This window comes from Leopardus geoffroyi, chromosome B3 (genome assembly GCF_018350155.1).
Source record: "Leopardus geoffroyi isolate Oge1 chromosome B3, O.geoffroyi_Oge1_pat1.0, whole genome shotgun sequence".
Taxonomy (NCBI): domain Eukaryota; kingdom Metazoa; phylum Chordata; class Mammalia; order Carnivora; family Felidae; genus Leopardus; species Leopardus geoffroyi.
Genome location: NC_059337.1, coordinates 485,504 through 506,235, shown reverse-complemented (window position 1 = coordinate 506,235; position 20,732 = coordinate 485,504). Strand labels below are relative to the sequence as shown.

Genomic DNA, 20,732 nt, shown 5'->3' with positions numbered 1-20,732 from the left:
CAGAGCACAGGGACGCAAAAGTGCTTTACTCCCAGAAGTTCACCAGTGTGTGGACAGCACGCACCAGTGAGGGTTCTGTCTCGGGGAATTCTGTCTCGGCGCCCAGAGCCGGGGACAGGGATGGAGCCCTCTGCCCAGCGTCCACACAGCTTCGCACTGGGTTCTGGAGAAAAGACCGCGCAGCTCATAAAACCTTGGTCTCTTTCATTTTTCACTTTGCCCTGGGCGACCAGGACGCCTGCCCAGCACCGGGACGCGTCCGTATCCCCTGCCCCGCGAGGCCTGTGCCTTCCCCCCTCGGGGCAGCCATTTCCGGTGGGGAGAGGATGAGGGTCTGGGGAGCTCGGGGGGGGGGGAACGGAGGAGGGCCTGTGGTGGGGTCTGGGGTCTGGGAAGGGCCCTGCCCTCACACCCCCCTTCCCTGGTTAAGGATTTTTTGCTGAAAGGGCCAAGGAAATGTTGGTATGACCCCAGAGGCCACGGCGTCTTTTCCGGGCAGCTTGGAGGTCACTCGTGTAGACAGCAGAGCCAGAGGGTCAGCTTCTGGGCCCGCGCCCTCAGCAGTGTCCTCAGATCCGGATGTGGAAGGTGCTAGAAAGAGAGGAGGGCTGTCTGGGTGAGGGCCCCTCGGTGGAACGCCAACAGGCCCCTGGCCCGTGCTGGACGGTCCCTTAGGGAGGGTGCAGAGGATACAACTGAGCAACTCCAAGGACAGGCAGAAAGCTGGACACCCAGCTGTCCCCGGGACCCCAGCCCCCAGCCACGGCCGCAGGGCCACACCTGAGGAAGTCGGGGGCCTTGGCGATCATGTCCTCAAAGTCGGCGAAGCCCAGCTTGCCGTCCCCATCCAGGTCGGCCTCCTCGATGACCTTGTCGCACACGAGCACCACCTCATCCTCGTCCAGCTCAGACTTGGTGAGCCGGGCCAGCGTCCGCGTTAGGTCCTCCTTGCAGATGAAGTTGTCTGTGTTGAAGTCTGGGGGCGGGTGGAGGTGCTCAGGCCAGGGGTCCCGCCCGGCACCCCACGGCCCTCAGCCCGTTCACACTCCGGGGCCCCCGGACCCTGTGCCCAGCCGACGGGGGCCAAGGGGGCACAAGACGAACACCACATCCGCCAAGTCGACATCTATGACCCTGTTGAGTCCCCACAATGTCCACAGGTACAAACCTGGTCTGAGACACTTCAGAGTCTGAATCTGAGGCTTGTGGGGACACCAGGACCTCCCGGCCGCACCCCACAGCGGGCCCTGTGCCCCCCCCCCCCCGCCCCGGAGCGGAGGAAACTGAGGCCCAGAAAGGCCAAGTGACCGAATCCAGGTCTGAGGGTGGCTTGGAGGGGGAACCGGCCGCCAGCCGAGCCTGTTGGCCAGTAAGCACACCCTTCCCTAAACTGCACCCTGCAGCCTCCCGCGGGTGCCCCGCCCCCCGCCCCCCTGCACCGCCCGGCACCACGGGCATCAGGACTCAGAAGCCCTTCGGAGGGAGGCCCAGGCCGGCCATTGTGCACAGAGCCGGGCACATGGTTTGATTCTGCTGCCCGCAGCACAGCCGCACAGCTCAGAGAGGCATGTGATCACGGCAGTGACCCCGACACGTGCCCCAGTCTCCAGCCTAGCTCCCAGATGTCTGCCCTTCTTCCGCCCAGACTGGCCCCCGCTGGTCTGTCCTGCAAATTCCTGTTGGTCCTTCAAGTTTCAGCTCAAACGCCACCTTCGGGGGGCTTTCTAGACCTCCGGGCTCCTCCTGCTGAGCCCCCTGCACGGGCCGCACCCAGACGCTGACAGCAATGAAGAGTGTGGCTGCTGGGGGGACATCGCGTGTTCCGCCTCATGCCCCCCTCACCCCCCACCAAACACAAGCTGATTGGCAGGTCCAGCAGAGTCCCCATTGTGCAAGGATGAAGCATTGGGGTCCTGCAGTGACATCCCTGGTCAGCACTGGACCCCAGCGTCTCGCCACGTGCCCACAGCACCGCCTCCGGGACAGGCGGGGGTGGGACTCATCTCTGCCCCACAGGGGCGCCCAGCAAGCCCTGTGCAGATGTGCGGGCTGCTGGCTGGGTTCCTGTGCCCATTTCACGTGCACAGGCTGAGGCGGGGGGGGGGGGGGGTGACCCTCGCTGGAAGTCAGGTCCTGATTCTCCCCAGCACCAAACCCCCTCTGTCCAGAAGCAGGACAGCAAGGGGCCTGCCCCTCCTGCCCAGCTGCACCCCCGCCCCCCGGCTGGCAGACAACAGCCTTCCCCGGGAGCAATGTCGGGGCCCTGGGACTGGAGGGTAGACCAGCTGCTGTCTTTCTGATGTGCGCACACAGGGGTGCATGCGTGGACCCAGACCGGGCCTCTGAAATGGACAAGCTGACTACAACAAAGTGAAAAAGCCTGAGAGGCCCGGGAGCCACCAGCTGATCAAAGGTGCTGAGACAGGAGGTCTGCCCACGGCTCCTCTGGTCCACGATGGGTCCCAGCCCCTCCCTGGGCCTAGGTGTTCCCACTGAGGACCACCGGCCCTGGCAGGCCCAGCTCATGAGGTTCTCTCCCCTGGGGGTCCAGCGCCCTCTGGTGGCCGTGTGACCACTGTCATAGGCTGGGCTGGGGTGAGAAGTCAGGCCGCCCACCTCCCCCTCCAGGGGGTGGGTGGGAGGGCCTGGGAACCTCTCTGCCTGGCAGAGGCGCCCTCCCCTGCCCCTGGTCTCCAGTTCACACCTCTAGGACGCCCAGTGACCTCTCCAGAGCCCAGAACTGTCCTGACCTACCTGGAACCCTGCAGTGGACCCGTAGTCCTGGGCACCAGATTCAAACTCCTTGGCTGGCTCCTCACAGCCTGTCCTGTGACCTCCCTGGGCTCACACCACCTGGGTGCGTCTCACCTCCTCAAGCCTGGCACGTCCTTGTCATTCCCTCCACTGGGCACGCCCACCCCCACTTGTCCTATCCAGGGACACCCCCCCGCCCCCAGGGAGCCAGGACCTCCCTCCCCCCCAGGACCCCTGGTGTCCTCACACACTATCTGTCCCCACAGGTCAGGCACTCTCCCGGGTGCCTGAGCACCCCACCTGAGCACCCCACCACCAGCAGCGCACAGCCCGAGGGGAGCACCCAACCACCAGCACGCAGCCCCTGAGGGGAGTACCACCACCACCAGCATGCAGCCCCTGAGGGGAGCACCCCCAGTACCAGAAGCCCCCAAGGGAAGCACCCCCACCACCAGCACTCAGCCCAAGGGGAGCACCCCCACCACCAGCACTCAGCCCGAGGGGAGCACCCCCACCACCAGCACGCAGCCCCTGAGGGGAGCACCCCCACCACCAGCACGCAGCCCCTGAGGGGAGCACCCCCACCACCAGCACTCAGCCCGAGGGGAGCACGCCCCCACCAGCACGCAGTCCCTGAGGGGAGCACCCCCACCACCAGCACTCAGCCCGAGGGGAGCACCCTCCATACCAGCAGCCCCGAGGGGAGCACCCCCAATACCAGCAGCCCCCAAGGGGAGCATCCCCACCACCAGCACACAGCCCCCGAGGGGAGCACCCCCACCACCAGCACGCAGCCCCTGAGGGGAGCACCCCCACCACCAGCACGCAGCCCCTGAGGGGAGCACCCCCACCACTAGCACGCAGCCCGAGGGGAGCACCCCCTCACCAGCACGCAGTCCCTGAGGGGAGCACCCCCACCACCAGCACTCAGCCCGAGGGGAGCACCCTCCACACCAGCAGCCCCGAGGGGAGCACCCCCAATACCAGCAGCCCCCAAGGGGAGCATCCCCACCACCAGCACACAGCCCCCGAGGGGAGCACCCCCACCACCAGCACGCAGCCCCTGAGGGGAGCACCCCCACCACCAGCATGCAGCCCCTGAGGGGAGCACCCCCACCACCAGCACGCAGCCCCTGAGGGGAGCACCCCCACCACCAGCACTCAGCCCGAGGGGAGCACCCCCCCACCAGCACACAGTCCCTGAGGGGAGCACCACCACCACCAGCACGCAGTCCCTGAGGGGAGCACCCCCACCACCAGCACTCAGTCCGAGGGGAGCACCCCAACCACCAACACGCAGCCCCCGAGGGGAGCACCCCCACCACCAGCACGCAGCCCCCGAGGGGAGCACCCCCACCACCAGCACGCAGCCCCTGAGGGGAGCACCCCCACCACCAGCACTCAGCCCGAGGGGAGCACCCCCACCACCAGCACTCAGCCCGAGGGGAGCACCCTCCACACCAGCAGCCCCGAGGGGAGCACCCCCAATACCAGCAGCCCCCAAGGGGAGCACCCCCACCACCAGCACACAGTCCCCGAGGGGAGCACCCCCAACAGCCGCAGCCGCCGAGGGGAGCACCCCCACCACCAGCACGCAGCCCGAGGGCCCTACCGTAGATCTTGAAGGCATAGTTTGCCTTGAGCTCGCGGGGAGCCGACTCACAGAGCACGGAGAACATGTCCACAAAGTCGTTGAAGGTGAGGTTGCCCTCACCATCCTCTGAAAAAGCCTCTACGATCCTTTCCTTGAAGGGGTTCTCCTGGAGGAAACAGCCACAGTGGTTGTGTGGGTGCAGGGTGACCCCGGACGAGTGACCTGACCCCGAGCAACCCTCCACCCCGTCCCACCCGCAAAGTGGGAATCACCACACCTGCGTGACTGGTTTGTGAGGGCAGACAAAGCACGGGAGGTGTGGATGCCAGTCCAGGCACCGCACTTCGTGTCCCACCCGTCGCTCAGACCTGCACGGAGCAGGGCCAAGGTGTGCTCCCCACTGCCCCAAGGGGTACACAGGGCTGCCTGCCGCCATGGGGAGGAGAAGAGGAGGCCCAGGGCGCAGGCAGCCCTTGGCTCTGCGAGGTCAGGCCAGGGTCCTGCCGGGCAGAAGTGGGGCCCCAAAGGCTCGGACAAATGAGCCCGGACAAGCAGTCAGACCCCGGGCCTCGATCAGCTCCAGGGGGCCCCTCCTCCGGGGAGCCACACCCGACTCCTCCCTCTGATCCCAGGTCTCTGGGGGCTCATGTTTCCTGGAGCCCCCACCCTAGCCCCCACTCTGTGCCGAGCCCAGGAGGCTCTGGAACAGCCGAGGGGCTGCTGCCAGACTGCCCACCCCTCCAGGTACCCTCTGAGCCGTGGCCAGGCCGGTGCCTCACTACCCCTTGGGACAGAGGCGCCGGAGTGGATGCCACGTGGTGCCCTGACCCCGGGAACACACACCCAAGGGCTGGCAGGGGGCTGCTGGCAGAGTTGCACAGCTGTGTGGAGTTGTGCCCCGAAAGCCAACCTTCCCTACTGCGGGACTGCCCTCAACGTACTACAGGCAAGGAGCTCGTGAAATGAAACCTTCGTGTCAAATACCCATGTGGTGTGGCATCCAGCAGTTACAGCCTCACCTAGGAACATGCTGCAAAACAGAATCTTAGTGCCCACCTGCTGGCCCAGACCGGCTGACCTTGACCTGCCGGCCCTGACCTGCTGACCCACACATGCTGGCTCTGACCTGCTGGCCCTGACCCTGAATTCTTGACCCAGACCTGCTGACCCTGACCCTGACCTCCTGACATTGACCTGCTGGCCCAGACCTCCTAGCCCTGACCTGCTGACCCACACCTGCTGGCTCAGACCTGCTGACCCACACATGCTGGCTCTGACCTGCTGGCCCTGACCCTGACCTCCTGACCTTGACCTGCTGCCCCAGACATGCTGACCTTGACCTGCTGACCCATACCTGGTGGCTCTGACCTGCTGACCCTGACCCTGACCTCCTGACATTGACCTGCTGGCCCAGACGTGCTGACCCACACCTGCTGGCTCTGACCTGCTGGCTCAGACCTGCTGGCCCTGACCTCCTGACCTTGACCTGCTGACCCACACCTGCTGGCTCTGACCTGATGGCCCTGACACTGACCTCCTGGCCCAGACCTGCTGACCTTGACTTGCTGGCTCAGACCTGCTGACCCTGACCTGCTGGCCTTGACCTGTTGGCCCTGACCTGCTCACCCAGACCTGCTGGCCCAGACCTTCCGACCTTGACCCGCTGACCCTGACCTCCTGGCCCAGACCTGCTGGCCCTGACAAGATCTGCAGGCAGCCCTGTGCACGTTCAAGTCTGAGAAGTGATGGTGTGGATAGCCGTGCTAGAGAGGCTAATGCCAGACAGGGAGACAGAGGAATCTAGAAAAGCAGACATAAGGTCGGCCATGCACAGACGACCAGCCGTGTCACAAAGGGGCAAGCAGGTGACACAGACTATAGGGCAGCACTGACCACCCGTATGCAGTCCCCACACGTGTGGCTCACTTATTCAGAGAGTACAGGGGAGGAAACAGGCACAGAGAGGTCCAGTGATCCTCTCAGGACCACACAGCCACCAAGGGCAGAGCCGGCTTCCACCAGGTCTGGGTGCCTCCGCTGCCTGCCCCCCAGCCCACCTGCCCAGCAGCAGCGGCCTCTGTCGTACCCGGAGCTCTGGCATCTGGATGATGAGGCTCATGGGCACGTGGACGATGGGGCTCTTCCTATAGTCCATGGGGACGAGGTTGGGGGCCAGCTCGTAGAACCGTGCGTGCAACCTGCGAGGGAGGCAGAGGGAAAGAGCTGGGCGGGGGGGGGGTGGGGGTGTGTGTGCATCCCCTGAGTCCCCCTCGGCCGATGCTGCCCCACCTGCACCCAGCCCCCCCGCTCCGCACAGGCCCCCTTGCCTTGCTCTGTGTGCAGGAAGTGGGGCCTGGGGGGGGGGGCAGCAGGCCCCCATGCTGATAACCGGGTCGTGTCCCCCACCCCCAGGTCTCTGTGTTCCCTCTCTGGGCCCCATAAAGGCCTTCTGTATGCCAGCGGTGTCGCCCCATTAATTCTGCCCCTGGCTGTGCACACAGGTGAGCTGCGCCCCCAGCTCTCAGCGTGGCAAACCGAGGCCTGAAGAGGTTAAGAGCCGTCTGTCCAGGGCCACACAACTGGAAGTACGAGGGACGTGGCTGGAACGAAGGCCTGGAGATCCAGGGCATTTACCCCTCCTCCCCAGTCCTTAAGCTGTCGAGCCCCGGCCGCTTGCTGCTGGGTCCCACGCAGGCTCCGAGGGTTGGGTCTCTGGAATAGCCACCGGCAGCCCTCACGCCCACAGGCAGGCCCTGCCAGGGCCCCAGTCACTCCCACCTCCCGCCCTGCCGGCAGCCCGGTCAGTGCTCAGGTGGCCCCAGGACACAAGCTGGCCTGAACGACCTGAGGACCCTCCAGGGTGTGGGACCTCCTGCCGCTAGCTCACGGGGAGGCCCATCCTCCATTCTTCAGTCCTCTTCTGCCCCTAACATCCGGGAGAATAGCCCCCAAGTCCCGCCCCACACAAATGCAGCTCAGGTCAGATGAAATCGTGTCCAAGACGCGCTGCCAGATGGGGGGACGAGTTCAGGGGGCACCGACCAGGGGCTGAGGCGGGTGACCCACCCAAGGGGGGCCTCGGACTCTTGGGAATTGGACCAAAGCACCCCCAGAGCCCCCGCCCTGCCTGGCCCACTCCCCTAGAGCCAGTGTTCTAAGTGGCTGGCCCACGGACACGGCCCAGGCCTCCGCAACAGGCCCGCAGCCCCCTCCGGCCAAGCACTTTACTACCCGCCCGGCGCACACGTAACACCAGCCCCGTTTAGCGAGTCCTCACTCTGTGCCAGGCTCTGGGTCGATTCCCCCGTGTGGATGACTCCGTTTAATCCCTCAACCACCCTGGGAGGTGGATGCTGGTGTCTCTATCAGGCCGCCCTGGCTCCGCACCGGCGGGGTGAACGCAGAGCAAAACGCCATGAGGCCACTCCCCCAGCCACAAGTCCCCACGACCGTCCGGAATCGCACAGAAGCGCCACCACTGGGAAACACAGGGCTGGAGGGAAATCCCAAAGCCCGGCCCTCGTCAGCAGATACCCGAGTGACAGCATGGGGCCAGGACTCTCCGCCAGGGGCATTCAAGGGCTATCTTCGCTCTCGCTCTCCGAGTTGAGGAAAAACCTGTCCTTGTTTACTGTCCCCAAACACAGAACCAGCACTTGCATATCACGATTTACACAGCTGGCTTCGCGTTCTTGACAGACATGCTAAACTTCTGTTGCATTTCACCCTGCCCTTGACCTTTGACATGTGGGGTGTGATGCTGGGTGCCGTGGGCATTGCCCTCCACCTCCAAAGGCATGCAGGGTGGCCGCAGCACGAGCCGCACGGCAGACTGAGGTCGGACCCCCACGGACCTCCCTATCAGCGAATGGGGGCTGTCCTGCTGTCCTCACACTTGCGGGGTCAGGGAGGATGGCATTAGCAAGGCCACCTGGCCCTCAGCTGCCTGCCTGCCAGGGGCACCCCACCAGGGAGGTGGGGAGAGGGCCGAGCGCTGGCAGACTGGGGTGTCCCCTGGGGCGGGAGGGCCGACTCCTGCCCTGACGCCAGGACTAAGGTGACCCTGCTAGTTTATTTACTTATTTTGTCTAAGGCAAACTCAGAGAGAATTTGGAAGGCTGGATCACTGTGGGGAAACCGAACAGTCACCCCGTCCCAGTACAGGGCATGCTGGCCCTGTCCTAAGAGCCCGGGGCGGAAGTCACACCTGTGCTGCTTCAACTCCCCGGAGCACGGAGCAGTCGGGGAGGCGCCTCCCCGTTCATTTTAGAAACTGAGTAAGAACCTCGCTCGCTGAACCCGGTGGGTGGCATCCGAAAGGGACCAACGATGCGCACACAGATGCAAAACTCTTATGAAATATTGGTCAATCGAGTCCCACGGTATTGAGAGAGTGACACATTCAGGCCGTGTAGGATTTAAGCCAGGAATACGCCGTTGGACTAACCCTTCGAAAATCTGTGACTACGAATCCTATTAGTCGGCAAAACAATTGTCTTGTCAAGTTGGTAGCTACACTTATGACCTGATGGGTGTACGGACACAGGAAAAAAAGGCCAAAATACGCACCACACATTTACACTGTTGGCCCCTGCGAGGTGGGGGCAGGTAGGAGCGAGAAGAAGGGGCCAGCTTTCACTTGTCACTTCACCTGCTCCCAAACTGCTTGAATTTTTAAAGGGGTCACTAAAATATAAATATTTTTAAGTAGTAAGTTTATCAATAATAAAGCTTAAAATCCTCAGTAAAACAGAAACAAAGGGATGCTCTACCCCAAATCAACCCCCAGCACCACACCAGAGCCATCCCCAGAAAAGCCGGAGGCCGCCTATCACCACCGCTACACGGCATCGCCCCGTGACCGCTGGCCACGGTGGTCAGTGCGGGAAGAGACGGTATATTTAAATATTGGAAAGGAGGAGAATTATTATTTGCCAGAAAACCAAAAATAATCAGTTAAAAAACTATTTGAATGAGAAAGGGCTCAGTAGCCCTTCTGCACAAAATAGTTTTCTTTTTTTTAATGTTTTATTTATTTTTGAGACAGAGACAGAGCATGAGTCCGGGGACGGGCACAGAGAGAGGGAGACACAGAATCCGAAGCAGGCTCCAGGCTCTGAGTTGTCAGCACAGAACCCAACAAGGGGCTCGAACCCACGAACCATGAGGTCATGACCGGAGCTGAAGTCAGATGCTTAACCGACTCTGCCATGCAGGCACCCTTTAGTGTTTATTTTTGAGAGAGAGAGAGAGAGACAGAGCACGAGTGGGAGAGGGGCAGAGAGAGAGGGAGACACAGAATCCGAAGCAGGCTCCAGGCTCTGAGTTGTCAGCACAGAACCCAACAAGGGGCTCGAACCCACGAACCATGAGGTCATGACCGGAGCTGAAGTCAGATGCTTAACCGACTCTGCCATGCAGGCACCCTTTAGTGTTTATTTTTGAGAGAGAGAGAGAGAGACAGAGCACGAGTGGGAGAGGGGCAGAGAGAGAGGGAGACACAGAATCCGAAGCAGGCTCCAGGCTCTGAGTTGTCAGCACAGAACCCAACAAGGGGCTCGAACCCACGAACCATGAGGTCATGACCGGAGCTGAAGTCAGATGCTTAACCGACTCTGCCATGCAGGCACCCTTTAGTGTTTATTTTTGAGAGAGAGAGAGAGAGACAGAGCACGAGTGGGAGAGGGGCAGAGAGAGAGGGAGACACAGAATCCGAAGCAGGCTCCAGGCTCTGAGTTGTCAGCACAGAACCCAATAAGGGACTCGAACCCACGAACCATGAGGTCATGACCGGAGCCGAAGTCAGCTACTTAACTGACCGAGCCACCCAGATGCCCTCAAAATAGTTTTCTATGTACCAGCATCAGCCTATTTGAAAATAAGATATAAAAGAACTAAATCACAATAGGAAAAAAAAAAATCACCCCCCCCCCCAACAACAACAAAGTATGAAAACCAAGTGTGTAAAAAGATGTCAAGTGTCTATCTGGGTGGCAAGGCGAGTGCCTCTATTTCCCGTCTCCACATTTCTGCCAAATGAAGACGATCCTAACCGAAACCTGCAGCAGTTTGTTTGAGAACTTGCTGACCACAATCAAAAAGAATGAAATCTTGGGGCGCCTGGGTGGCGCAGTCGGTTGAGCGTCTGACTTCAGCCAGGTCACGATCTCGCGGTCCGTGAGTTCGAGCCCCGCGTCGGGCTCTGGGCTGATGGCTCAGAGCCTGGAGCCTGTTTCCGATTCTGTGTCTCCCTCTCTCTCTGCCCCTCCCCCGTTCATGCTCTGTCTCTCTCTGTCCCAAAAATAAATAAACGTTGAAAAAAAAAAAAAAAAGAATGAAATCGTGCCATTTGCAACTACGTGGATGGAACTGGGGGGACTATGCTAGTCAGTCAGCGAAAGACAAACATCATATGACTTCACTCATATGAGGACTTTAAGAGACAAGACAGATGAACAGAAGGGAAGGGAAGCAAAAATAATATACAAACAGGGAGGGGGACAAAACAGAAGAGGTTCATAAGTATGGGAAACAAACTGAGGGTTACTAGAGGGATTGTGGGAGGGGGGATGGGCTAAATGGGGAAGGGGCATTAAGGAATCTACTCCTGAAATCATTGCTTCGCTATGTACTAACTTGGATGTAAATTTAAAAAAATAATTAAATCAGAAAACGAAGCAAAGAACTTGCCGACCAGATTCAAAAGTCTGTGTGAAAGCACCTGTGTGGGCGGGGGAGGGGGGGCCTGAAAGAGGGTACCCGGGGGGGCGGGGGGGGCGTCTGCCCCTCAGCTGTGACAGCAGAGTCTGAGGGGACAGCCGGTCACCTCGCGGACCAGAGCGGCACAGACACGGCGCAGCACGGGTGTGAGGACAGTCCACGACAAAGAGCATTTGAAATCACTGGGAGAAGCGGATTCTTCTGGAAGTCGCAGTCTGGTTGGTGGTCCACATTTGGGCTCAGCGCTCACGTACATATAATGAAATTAAGTTGAGACAGTAATCCAAACTTTGGTTGCCAAAACTTACAAATGAAAACAGGACACGAAAAGTCTGGACTGGCCCGGGCCAATGAGCGGCGGTTCCTGCAGAGTCCCCCTAAAGCCACCACCGTGCGGGTGGGCCCGACTGGGGGCTAGAACCCCGGGGCAGTCAGTAAATGACTGGGGGAACGGAAGACGAAGACGCAACGGCCAGCGTGACTGAGGAAGGAGGGAGATGGGACCTCACGCAGGGCAGCTGGCAGAGCAGATGGTTCAAAAGCTCTCTCAGGGGTGGGGGGCAATTTAGCAGTGAAAATCAAAAGCCTTAAGAATGTCTATACCAAGAAAGAAAGAAAGAGAGAGAGAGAGAGAGAGAGAGAGAGAGAGAAGAGAGAGAGAGAAAGAAAGAAAGAAAGAAAAGAAAGAAAGAAAGAAAGAAAGAAAGAAAGAAATGTCTATACCTTTCAATTCAGAAATCTGTTAGGAACTTATCCCGGGGTGCCCGGGTGGCTCAGTCAGTTAAGCGGCCAACTTCTGCTTAGGTCATGGTCTCACGGTTCGTAGGTTCGAGGCCCCCCGTCGGCCTCTGTGCTGACAGCTCAGAGCCTGGAGCCTGTTTCCGATTCTGTGTCTCCCTCTCTCTCCGTACCTCCCCCACTCATACTCTGTCTCTCTTTCTCTCAAAAATAAATAAACGTTAAAAAAAAGTTTAAAACAAAAAGAAGAAAAAAGAAATTTACCGCAGGGGTGTGGGGCACAGCCGTGCTGTCACAAGACTAATTACAATGGTCAAGTGCTGAAAACCTACACGTCCAGCCAAATGAATTAAGGATGTGGCAAGATCATGTTTTTAAACCTATTTTTACAGTTTGCTTAAGGAAAAGCAATTTTAAGCACATTATAAAACCACATGAGACACATTTTTGATAAACACACACAGAGGAAAAATACTGACACGATACACAGCAAAACATCAACGCTCATCACCGCCAAGTGACGGGGTTACAGGTAATTTTTGTCTTCTCTCGACTGGCTTCATTTCTGATTTTCTTTTAATGTTTATTTACTTACTTTGAGAGAGAGAGAGAGTGAGCAGGGAGGGGCAGAGAGATGGAGAGAGAGAATCCCAAGCAGGATCCGCACTGTCAGCACAGAGCCCGACACGGGGCTCGAACTCATGAACCGTGAGATCACGCCCTGAGACAAAACCGAGAGTCAGATGCTCACCCGACTGAGCCCCCCAGGCGCCTCTGTCTTCCAATTTCTCTATGGTCATCACGTATCACATATGAAATAAAAAGCTTAAAGTAATTAAACCAGAGCCCACAGAGTCTTCAGCACATTGAGAAACCAAGGTACGAAACACTGGCGCAGGGAAACACTCTGCGGTGCTAGCTGGAGGGCCTCTCTGCACCGGGGGGCAAGGACGCGGGTCCCCTCACCGAGGAGCACAGGCCCACGGGGGGCAGAGGGCAGTCAGAGTGCCACCTGGGACCTGCCAGGAAGAGGGCTCCGCATGAGGGTGGAAAAGGTGCATGTGGGCAACTGGATCCACCTGGCGGTGGCCGGGGGGGGGGGACCGCCGATGGCTATCTGTGACCCAGGGCCGCTGTAAGGAGAACCTGTGCTCGGGTTTCCTCCGCACCACCCACCAGACGGCCTGCTGCACGCTGCCGAGCTGGGCTCCGGGCCTCGGTTGCCCTGCCTGGACCTGAGGTGTGAACGGCGGAGAGGGCTCACCTGGCAGGGGTGGTCAGTCCCTGGTAGGTTTCACTGGCCCTCGCTGGGGCCCAGAGAGAAGGTTGGAGAAAAGAGAAGGGGCCAAAATGGAACGGAGCTATCGTGGTTCCTGCAGGGGCCACAATCCCGCGTGCTGCCTGCTCTCACCACCCCTGCCGAGGATGCACGGGTGGGCCATAAAACCCCAAGCGGCCCCGTGTTGTGCTGAACACAGGGGCCTGCTGGGGGCGGGGGGACAGTGCAGAGACAGGGAATGACCCACAGCAGGCGCTCCATCCCCCGCCCCCTCCCCCTGACATGACCACTTTGCAGAAAAAGCACCGGGTCTGCTCCCTTGGGTCCCCAGTGAGTGTTAACACAGTGGCAGAGCCTGAATGAACCAGGGACGGGACAAGCAGGAAGGGGCATCCAGCTGCCAGAAGGGACCCCAGGCCCGGCCTGGCCTCTGGGTCGAGCTACAGAGGCTGGGGTGCTGAAGGGTTCAGAGTTGGGCAGGCCAGGACTGCGGGGCATCCCCCCATCTGCCTGGGGCTCGTCACTTGCCAGGGGACAAGGGACACCCCAAAGACCTACCATGTTTAGTCTAATGCCTGGCCTTCGGGCCACGTGCCCGGACCATGGGCAACCTTGCTGCTCTCAGTGAGACCACTGGAGGTAGGCATGGGGTGAAGCAGGCCTGTGTCCTTGGCCCTGCTGCTCCTAGCCTGGAATGTTCTCTCACGGCCTTCCTCACCCGCGTGGTCTTCAAGCGCTCACTGGGGGCTACCAGGTGCTGTGCCCAATTACGGGGCAGGGAGGCTGGGGCCCGGCTGACCGCGACTTCAGGGGGAGCCAAGCACATGAGCCAGGAGCCCCTGGAGCATCCAGGACACTATACGAGCAGTGACACAGGGGACACGAGCAGGACACATGAGCTGGGGTGGCACGGACGACCACGGAGGTGGGTCTGGAAGGGGGCACGGGAACGAGGTGGGTACCAGAGGTGAAGAAGGGGCCGCCGGGCAGCGGAGACAAGCTTTCGCTGCCAGAGCAGGAATGGGCACGGGCCTCGGAGGACGAGCAGCCGGGGTGTGGCCTCTCCAGAGGCGGGGGCCCTGCACAGAGGATGAGCGCGGTGAGGCTTGAGTGAGGGTCTGTGCCCGGGACGCCACCGGCAACGGCTGTCGTTACGGCTCTGAGGGCCACCCCGTCCAGACGGGGACCCCACCCCACACATCATTCAAGTCACAGACCAAATCCCACTGTGCCAACGCCGCGCCCTGGTGCTCCCGCCTCTCAGCCCTGCCATGAGGTAAGTGTCACCGCCCCCACTTTACAGAAGAAGCGAGGCTCGAAGCTTGCCCGGGGCCACAGAGCTAGGACGCGGGAGTAGGGCCCAGGTCTGCTGATGCCACAGCCGGGGCTCTGCCCGTCACCCCGCCTCTCCGAGGTGGAGAAGTGGGGACCCCTGTCTACCCGGGGGCAGGCTGAAGAGTGTCCGGGGCAGAGGGGAAAGGCGGAGGGAGCTGCCCGTGTGAGCGGAGTGGTCAGGACAGTGACAAAGCACAGCTCGCCTGGGAAGCTGCTGCAGGCTGTAGCCCCAGCCAGCCCATCGGCCTCCGGGGAAAGCGGTCCTGTGACCTCGCCGGCTTTTAACGCCACCTGGTAGCTCAGGCACAGGGCCCGTGAGGGGCCGGGCCCGGCATCCTGTGGGTCGTGCTCACTGCCTGGGCCTGGGGCTCCAAGGCCGCCAACCCCGTTCATCTCTTCCCTCAGAGCCCGCCTCCTCCATCCCAAAGAAAGGAGTTGTCCCGGAAAGGGAAGAGCCCCTGGCAGGCAGCTGAGGCATGCTGGGGGCATGCAGGCCAGGCCCTTGACTTCTGGGCCTCCCAGGGCAGAGGGACACCAGGGCTGGAGCCAGAGGGCATTTCAGGGACCCCGAGTCTGACAGATCTCCGGACACGGTCAAATAAACAGCAAGGGGCCTGGAGTCAGAGGCCAGGTCTTCAGGCCCCACAGCCAAGTAGGGACAAAAGGTTTTCCCGTTACAAGGTCGCAGGGAGGATAAAATGAAAACGTGCCTGAAACGGCCCCCCCAAAGAGCCGGGCACGCGAGACGGACACACTTGATTCCTGGCAGAAGGGTCTGGGCGCCGGGCGGGGTGGGAAGTTCTCCAGTTCACAGCGGCCTGCGCTTGGCTCCCGACAGGCAGATGCCCCCCTCGGTCCCAGCCCGTGCAGCCAGCCCACGCGAGGTGCCCGGCCCAGCTCCAGCGGGCGAACCGCAGGCCACACTTACTTGAGGATGTCCTTCTTATTGAAGAAGGTGCAGTCCTGTGAAGGGAAAACACACACACACAGTCCGCTGCAGGGCCCACGCCCCGCTTTCCCTCGGGACCTCTCGGGAACCGCCTCGGCCTGGGCAGAGAGCAGCCTGGTGGCCCGAAGCCACCTCCTGAAGCTGTGGCCTGGCCCAGGGAACTGCGGCATGGTGTGGGGGTCTGTGGGGCAGCCTTGGGGGCGTGCACGCACAGGCGGGGGGGACGAGCCGGAGGTGGATGGCACTGACTTGTGGTCTGCTCTGTGGGACGGCGGGGAAAGGGGCTGGGAGACCAGTCAGGAGGTAAGGCCGGCAGGGTCTCAGCTGCAGGGGGCGCCATCCACACTGCAGCGCGAGATCGGTGCCCCGCGTCGTGTGCCGTGTGTCCCAGGCACAGAGATGGAAGGTCCCGGGCACACAGGCTGGGGAAACACCGGCATCTACGTGGCATCTGAAGCCACAGGAATAGAGGGGGTCACACGGGGAGGCGGTGGAGGCCAGGTGAGCGGAAGCGAGGGGAGGAGGAGGCAGGGGGCAGCGGCTAGGACCCTCAGGGTGGGGGCAGCGCTCGGGTCCTAAGGTCGCCCAGTTATAAACTGGTCTCCGGTGTCCTGCCTTGTCTGTGTGACCTGCCTCTGTCCACGGGCGGGCCTGCCTGGTGGCGGTGGCTGTGGTGCCTGGCCACGGTGCGACGTATGGAGGCAAAAACACCCCAGGGATGAAGGGCTTTTGTGCTTATCCTGGCCCTGGCCCCCCGGCCCTCGCCGCCGTTGCCCCTGGGGATGTGCTGACCAGGGGCTCACAGCCGCGGCCCAGGCTTGCAGCCAGCCAGGCCTGCCCCGCGTGAGACCCGGAGTCCCTGGGCACCGGAGCAGCTGTGCCGCACAATCAGGAAGCCCAGAGAGGAGGCGCCTGTGGGAGGGCTGGAAAGGGGGAGCCGGTGGGAACTTCCGGGTCCCCTGTCACCCAGTCTGCCGCCCAGGAGTTAGGTCAAAGGCCCGCAGGCCGCCCTGCCCTTCTCGGACCCCAGGGACTTGTCCTAGGGGGCTAGGCTTTGCCCTAGGCAATAGCTCCTCTGCCCCCACCCTCACCAAGCTCGGAGTCCCTGTCTCCGACTCGGGCGGGGACGGATTTCCTGAAGACCCTGGAGCAGGCCCCAACGGCAGCCTAGCTGAGTCTTCAGGCACAGACCCTCCTCGGCCCCTCCCAACCTGCCTGGTGGGGGTGTCGGCATAACCAGGGACAGGGAGAGGCCCTGGCCTCCCCGCTTCCCCTCTGCTCTCCTTTCTCCCATGCCCTGGGTTGAAAAGGAAATATCTGGGTCCTGACCCAAAGGCCCTACGAGCGAAAGGACCCTGGTCCCTTATCACAACCACTTACACCTGTCTACATCAACCGTCCTCAAGGTGTGGTTCCAGGACTGGCCGCACCAGTATCACCTGGGGACTCAGTGCAAATGCAGGTTCTCAGGCTCCACTCCAGCCTGCTGCACCAGAAATTCTGGGGGTGGGGCCCAGGAATCCGAATCTTTCCAAGATCCTCCACCGGCAGCGATGCTGTTGCTAAAACGAGGGCCTCAGCTCTGGAGCAGAATCACCTGGGGTGGAGCCCGGCATCAGAGTTTGCAGAGACATTCCATGACTGCAACGTGCAGCCCAGGCTGAGAACCACACCCCACCCCGTCCGTGATCACCCCAGGCCTGGTCCGTGGGGGCTCTGGTTATCCAATTTTGTTCAACCCTCGTCCCTAGCCTATGGTGGGGGGGGAGGGGGGGAAGGCAGGCAGGCATTATCTCCCCACTCTACAGATGGGAAAACCGAGGTTCGGTGAAGTTGAATAGCTTGCTCTAAGTCGCACACGCAGCCCAGAGGGCTGACTGCAACCTGGGGCTTTTGCTTCTGTAGAGTCCAGCCATGACCACGTCCACTGACCGCTTCATGTCCTGCCCCGGCCGCGTACTCCACACCCAGCGCCATGGGTGCTCGACACAGGGCTCTGGGACGAGGAACAGGTCTTCCCATGTAAGCCCTCCACACGCTTCACTGGCTGCAGGATGTCTCACAACAGGCATTGGCCCTGCTTAACCGAACTTTCTCCTCGTCCTGAACACGTGGCAGCAGCTGTTTGTAGGTTTTCAGCATTACCACCAAACTGCCACGAACCTGCTCACCCACTAACGTTTTGCTTTTTCTTCTGTTGACCTTGCCTGGACCTCATCCCAGGGAGGCAGCTCCTGGGGGGTGAGCGTGGCAAGTACCGTAAAGGCTTCTCAGGATTCTGGCAGTGTTGGCAGAGAATAAGGTTTTGTACTCGGATTCTAAGTGTCTTGTCTTGCCTTGGATCCTTGGGTGGAGACAGAGGAGGGGGTCCCCAGGTGAGTTACAGGGCTTGCTCTTAACTGAAAATGTGGGCTGCCTGTGAGACTTGAATGGCCAGAGGAGCAGTGGTGGGTTCTGGGGGAGGCTGGGAGCCCTGCTCTGCAGTTTGAGGGGTCTGGGAGATTGATCTGGAGGGCAGAGAAGTCTGGAAAGAAACCTGAACTTGGGAATCACTGGCACCTGAGGACTGAGGAAAGGGGGCCGTAACTGGGAGCCTGGCAGGCGTGGGGCTGGATGGAGCGCAGAGGGCGGGAGACTGGGCCTCTCGGGTTTCGTCAGCTCTCGTTCCTCCCACCCTGCCTGGCTCTGGTGGAGGATCGCAACCCAGCACTGGGACTGGCTCCCAAGTGTAACCCAACGCTAGGCTGGTGTGAGCGGAAACTCAGGCTCCCCACCCCCCATGGGGCTATGCTTCACTTCTGGGCAGGGTCCGCCTGCTTGCCTGTGCCGCCCCCCAGCCTTCACCCACGTGCTCCCCTCCACCCAGACGCCTCCTTCTGGGCCTGCGGGGGCCTACCTTTCAAAGGCCCTGCTCAAGCACTGCATTCTCTCTGAATCTTGCAGAGCAAAAGTTCCCCTTCCCCCCCGGGCCTTCCACGGACCACTAGTACCCTCCTTCCCTGGAGCGCATCGTACTCTCACGAGGCCACGGTTGACCTCTCCGGGACAAAGAGCACACACAGGCCCTGCCCCCAAACAAAAGCAGTGAGCCTTGGATTAAAGGATTCAAATTCCAGTTTGAGCCTGGACTGTGCCAGGCACTGAGTGGCTCCTCGGCCTTTGTCTACTCTTCTGGGAAATGGGGCTGATAATCCGCCCCATCGTGAGGATCCTAGAGGGTATCCGTTCCAATGCCTGGCACACAGCAGTGCTCCATGAACGTGGCTTCCTGGTCCTTCTCAGGGCCTCACATGGAGCTGATAACCATTATTTAGACGGCCAGCGTTTCCGAGGAGAAGGGGCCTCAGAGGACTCACGCTTCAGGCCCATTACGAAAAGAAATATTCATGAAGGCAACAGGCAGCCACAGGAGACACTGCCGATGTGCCTCTCTCCCACAGCACACTCCAAGCAGGCCCCCTCTGCCCAGGGGAGTCGGGCAGAGGCGTCCCAGTTGGGCCTTGAAGGATGAGGGAAATCTGAAGGGGCGTCCCAGAGCATGGGCAAAGGGAGGGAGGAAGGAGGCCAGCGACAGCCCAGGGGTGGCTGCCGCACACAGGGCAGGGAAGGAGCCCCGGAGGCTGGCCAGGGCCCCAGCAAGTCAGGGCGCTGGGCTTCATCCTGCAACCACACAAACCTCCCCATGGCAGAAGGGCTTCGGGGCCTCGGATCTGGGCAGTTTCCCGGCTCTGGAGGCAGCAGGTGCTAGGAGGGTCTTAGCAGGTGGCTGCTGGGGGCTGAGGGACCTTGCAGGGGGGCGTGGGAACTGGCACATGGCCTGCCTTCTTGCTCCAATTATTTCCATGCTGGGGCCAGAGGTAGAGACCCCAAACGGGTAAACAGGACACCTCCAACTTAAATCTGACTTGGGGGCTGATACACCTCACTCCCCACCCAGACAGGCCCCCAGGTCATTTCTGCTCTGCAGAGACTCATTCTCCTGGGCTGATTCCTGGGATCGGGGACCCTCCCTGCAGCCCACGTTTCATGACCCTCCAACTCCGTGCCAAGGTGGGCGCTGGGACAGGTGTCTGGGGAGAGGTTCGAGGCCAGCGAGGGGCCAAGAGTAAGGAGGCTAAACGGGGATGAAAAGGAACGGCTACCGCGAGGAAAGCGCTCTCAACGCAAGGGTGGGGAAACTGAGGCTGCAAGTCACATCCCAAGGTCACGCTCCTACCTGAAGGCAGGGGCAGAGTCTGAACCCAGTAACTGGCTTTGGGGGCCTCGGCACGCGGCCAAAAGCAGGGGAGGGCGGGCGCCGGCTCACCTGGTAGTTGTCCAGCTGCTCCTCCGTGAAGATGGTCTGCTTGTTGCCCATGGCGGTCGCCGCGCCGTCGTCCGGGCGCCGAGCCCGAGCCCGCGGCCACCCGGAGGCGGGAGTGCGACCGGAGCCGGGCGGGGAGAGGCCGGGCGACCCCGCCCCGCGGTGCGGTGCGCCCACCCCGTCAGGGGGCGGCCCCTTCCCTCCGCGGGAGGTGCTGCCCGGCCTCTCCCCGCCTCACTTCCGGCTGGGCGGGGCCAGGATTGGGGCAGGGCGCAGCCGGGACCTCCAGCTGGGCGGGGCCAGAACTCCCTGCTGGGCGGGGCCAGGACCCCCGGCTGGGCGGGGCCAGGACTCCTGGCTCGGCGGGCCGGCCCTCCGCTGCAAAGGATGGGTCAGTGAGTTGGCCTTTCTTTGCAGGGGAGCGGACCTCTGGCCGCTGCGCGGGGCGGGGAGGGGTGTGTGCATCTCGGGCCCTCTGGGTTCCTTAGCGGGACAGGATTCACTAGCCTTTCTTTGCATCTTTGGCTGCACACGAGAGCGAGAAGGATTTACAGGACTTACCGTGTCCAGAGAAGTGTGACAAAGGCCAGGAACTTTTAAAATCTTTATTTGTTTTAGAGAGAGAGCGCGTGCGCGAGCAGGAGAGGGGGACAGAGGGAGAGAGAATCCCAAGCTGACTCTAGGCTCAGTGCAGATGGTCACTGGGCTCCATCCCACAATCCTGGGATCATGGCCTGAGCCGAAATCAAGAGGGTTCCTACACCGACTGAGCCACCCAGGCGCCTCACCTGGGAGTTCTAAGCAAATGCCAAAGACCACAGCAAACAGAGCCACTGCTAAGTCCTTCCAGGAATCCCACCCATACATGTGTTATTTCCAACCCCAGGAGAGTTGATTCTACTGGCATTATCTGCATTTTATAAGTGGGGAAACAGGCTGAGAGAGGATCAGTAACACTCCAGGTCCTACAGCTGGGAAGCAGCGGGACGGGGCTGGACTCAGGTGCTGACTCAGCCTGCTGTTCCACACCTGGACTTCCAGGAACTCAGCATGTTATGCT

The 20,732-nt window shown here is 61.1% G+C and overlaps 1 protein-coding gene across 5 annotated transcripts; it reads right to left on the bottom strand.

The window, feature by feature from the left end:
* Positions 1 to 6: 6 nt before the first annotated feature.
* CIB2 (calcium and integrin binding family member 2) lies at positions 7 to 19,900 on the bottom strand. Of its 5 annotated transcripts, none has more exons than XM_045448535.1 (7): positions 19,676 to 19,900; positions 15,349 to 15,383; positions 14,048 to 14,164; positions 6,435 to 6,546; positions 4,418 to 4,514; positions 781 to 976; positions 7 to 591 (listed from the first exon to the last, which is right to left on the bottom strand). In XM_045448535.1, the coding sequence occupies exons 1-7, from the start codon at positions 19,724 to 19,726 to the stop codon at positions 570 to 572; spliced, it is 630 nt and encodes a 209-aa protein (XP_045304491.1). In that variant the 5' UTR covers positions 19,727 to 19,900; the 3' UTR covers positions 7 to 569. The 5 variants fall into 5 exon arrangements, with proteins under 5 accessions (XP_045304491.1, XP_045304490.1, XP_045304492.1 ...); XM_045448534.1 differs by having other exon boundaries at positions 4,367 to 4,514; positions 19,676 to 19,895; XM_045448536.1 differs by lacking the exon at positions 14,048 to 14,164 and having other exon boundaries at positions 4,367 to 4,514; positions 19,676 to 19,891.
* Positions 19,901 to 20,732: the final 832 nt, after the last annotated feature.

Excerpts from the sequence above, each read along its gene's own strand:
- CIB2 (XM_045448534.1), bottom strand. The coding sequence starts at position 19,726 with ATGGGCAACAAGCAGACCATCTTCACGGAGGAGCAGCTGGACAACTAC. Across the intron at positions 15,384-19,675 it reads AGCAGCTGGACAACTACCAG|GACTGCACCTTCTTCAATAA; the intron begins GTGAGCCGGCGC and ends TTCCCTTCACAG. Across the intron at positions 14,165-15,348 it reads AATAAGAAGGACATCCTCAA|GGCCCCCGCCTCTGGAGAGG; the intron begins GTAAGTGTGGCC and ends TCCTCTGTGCAG.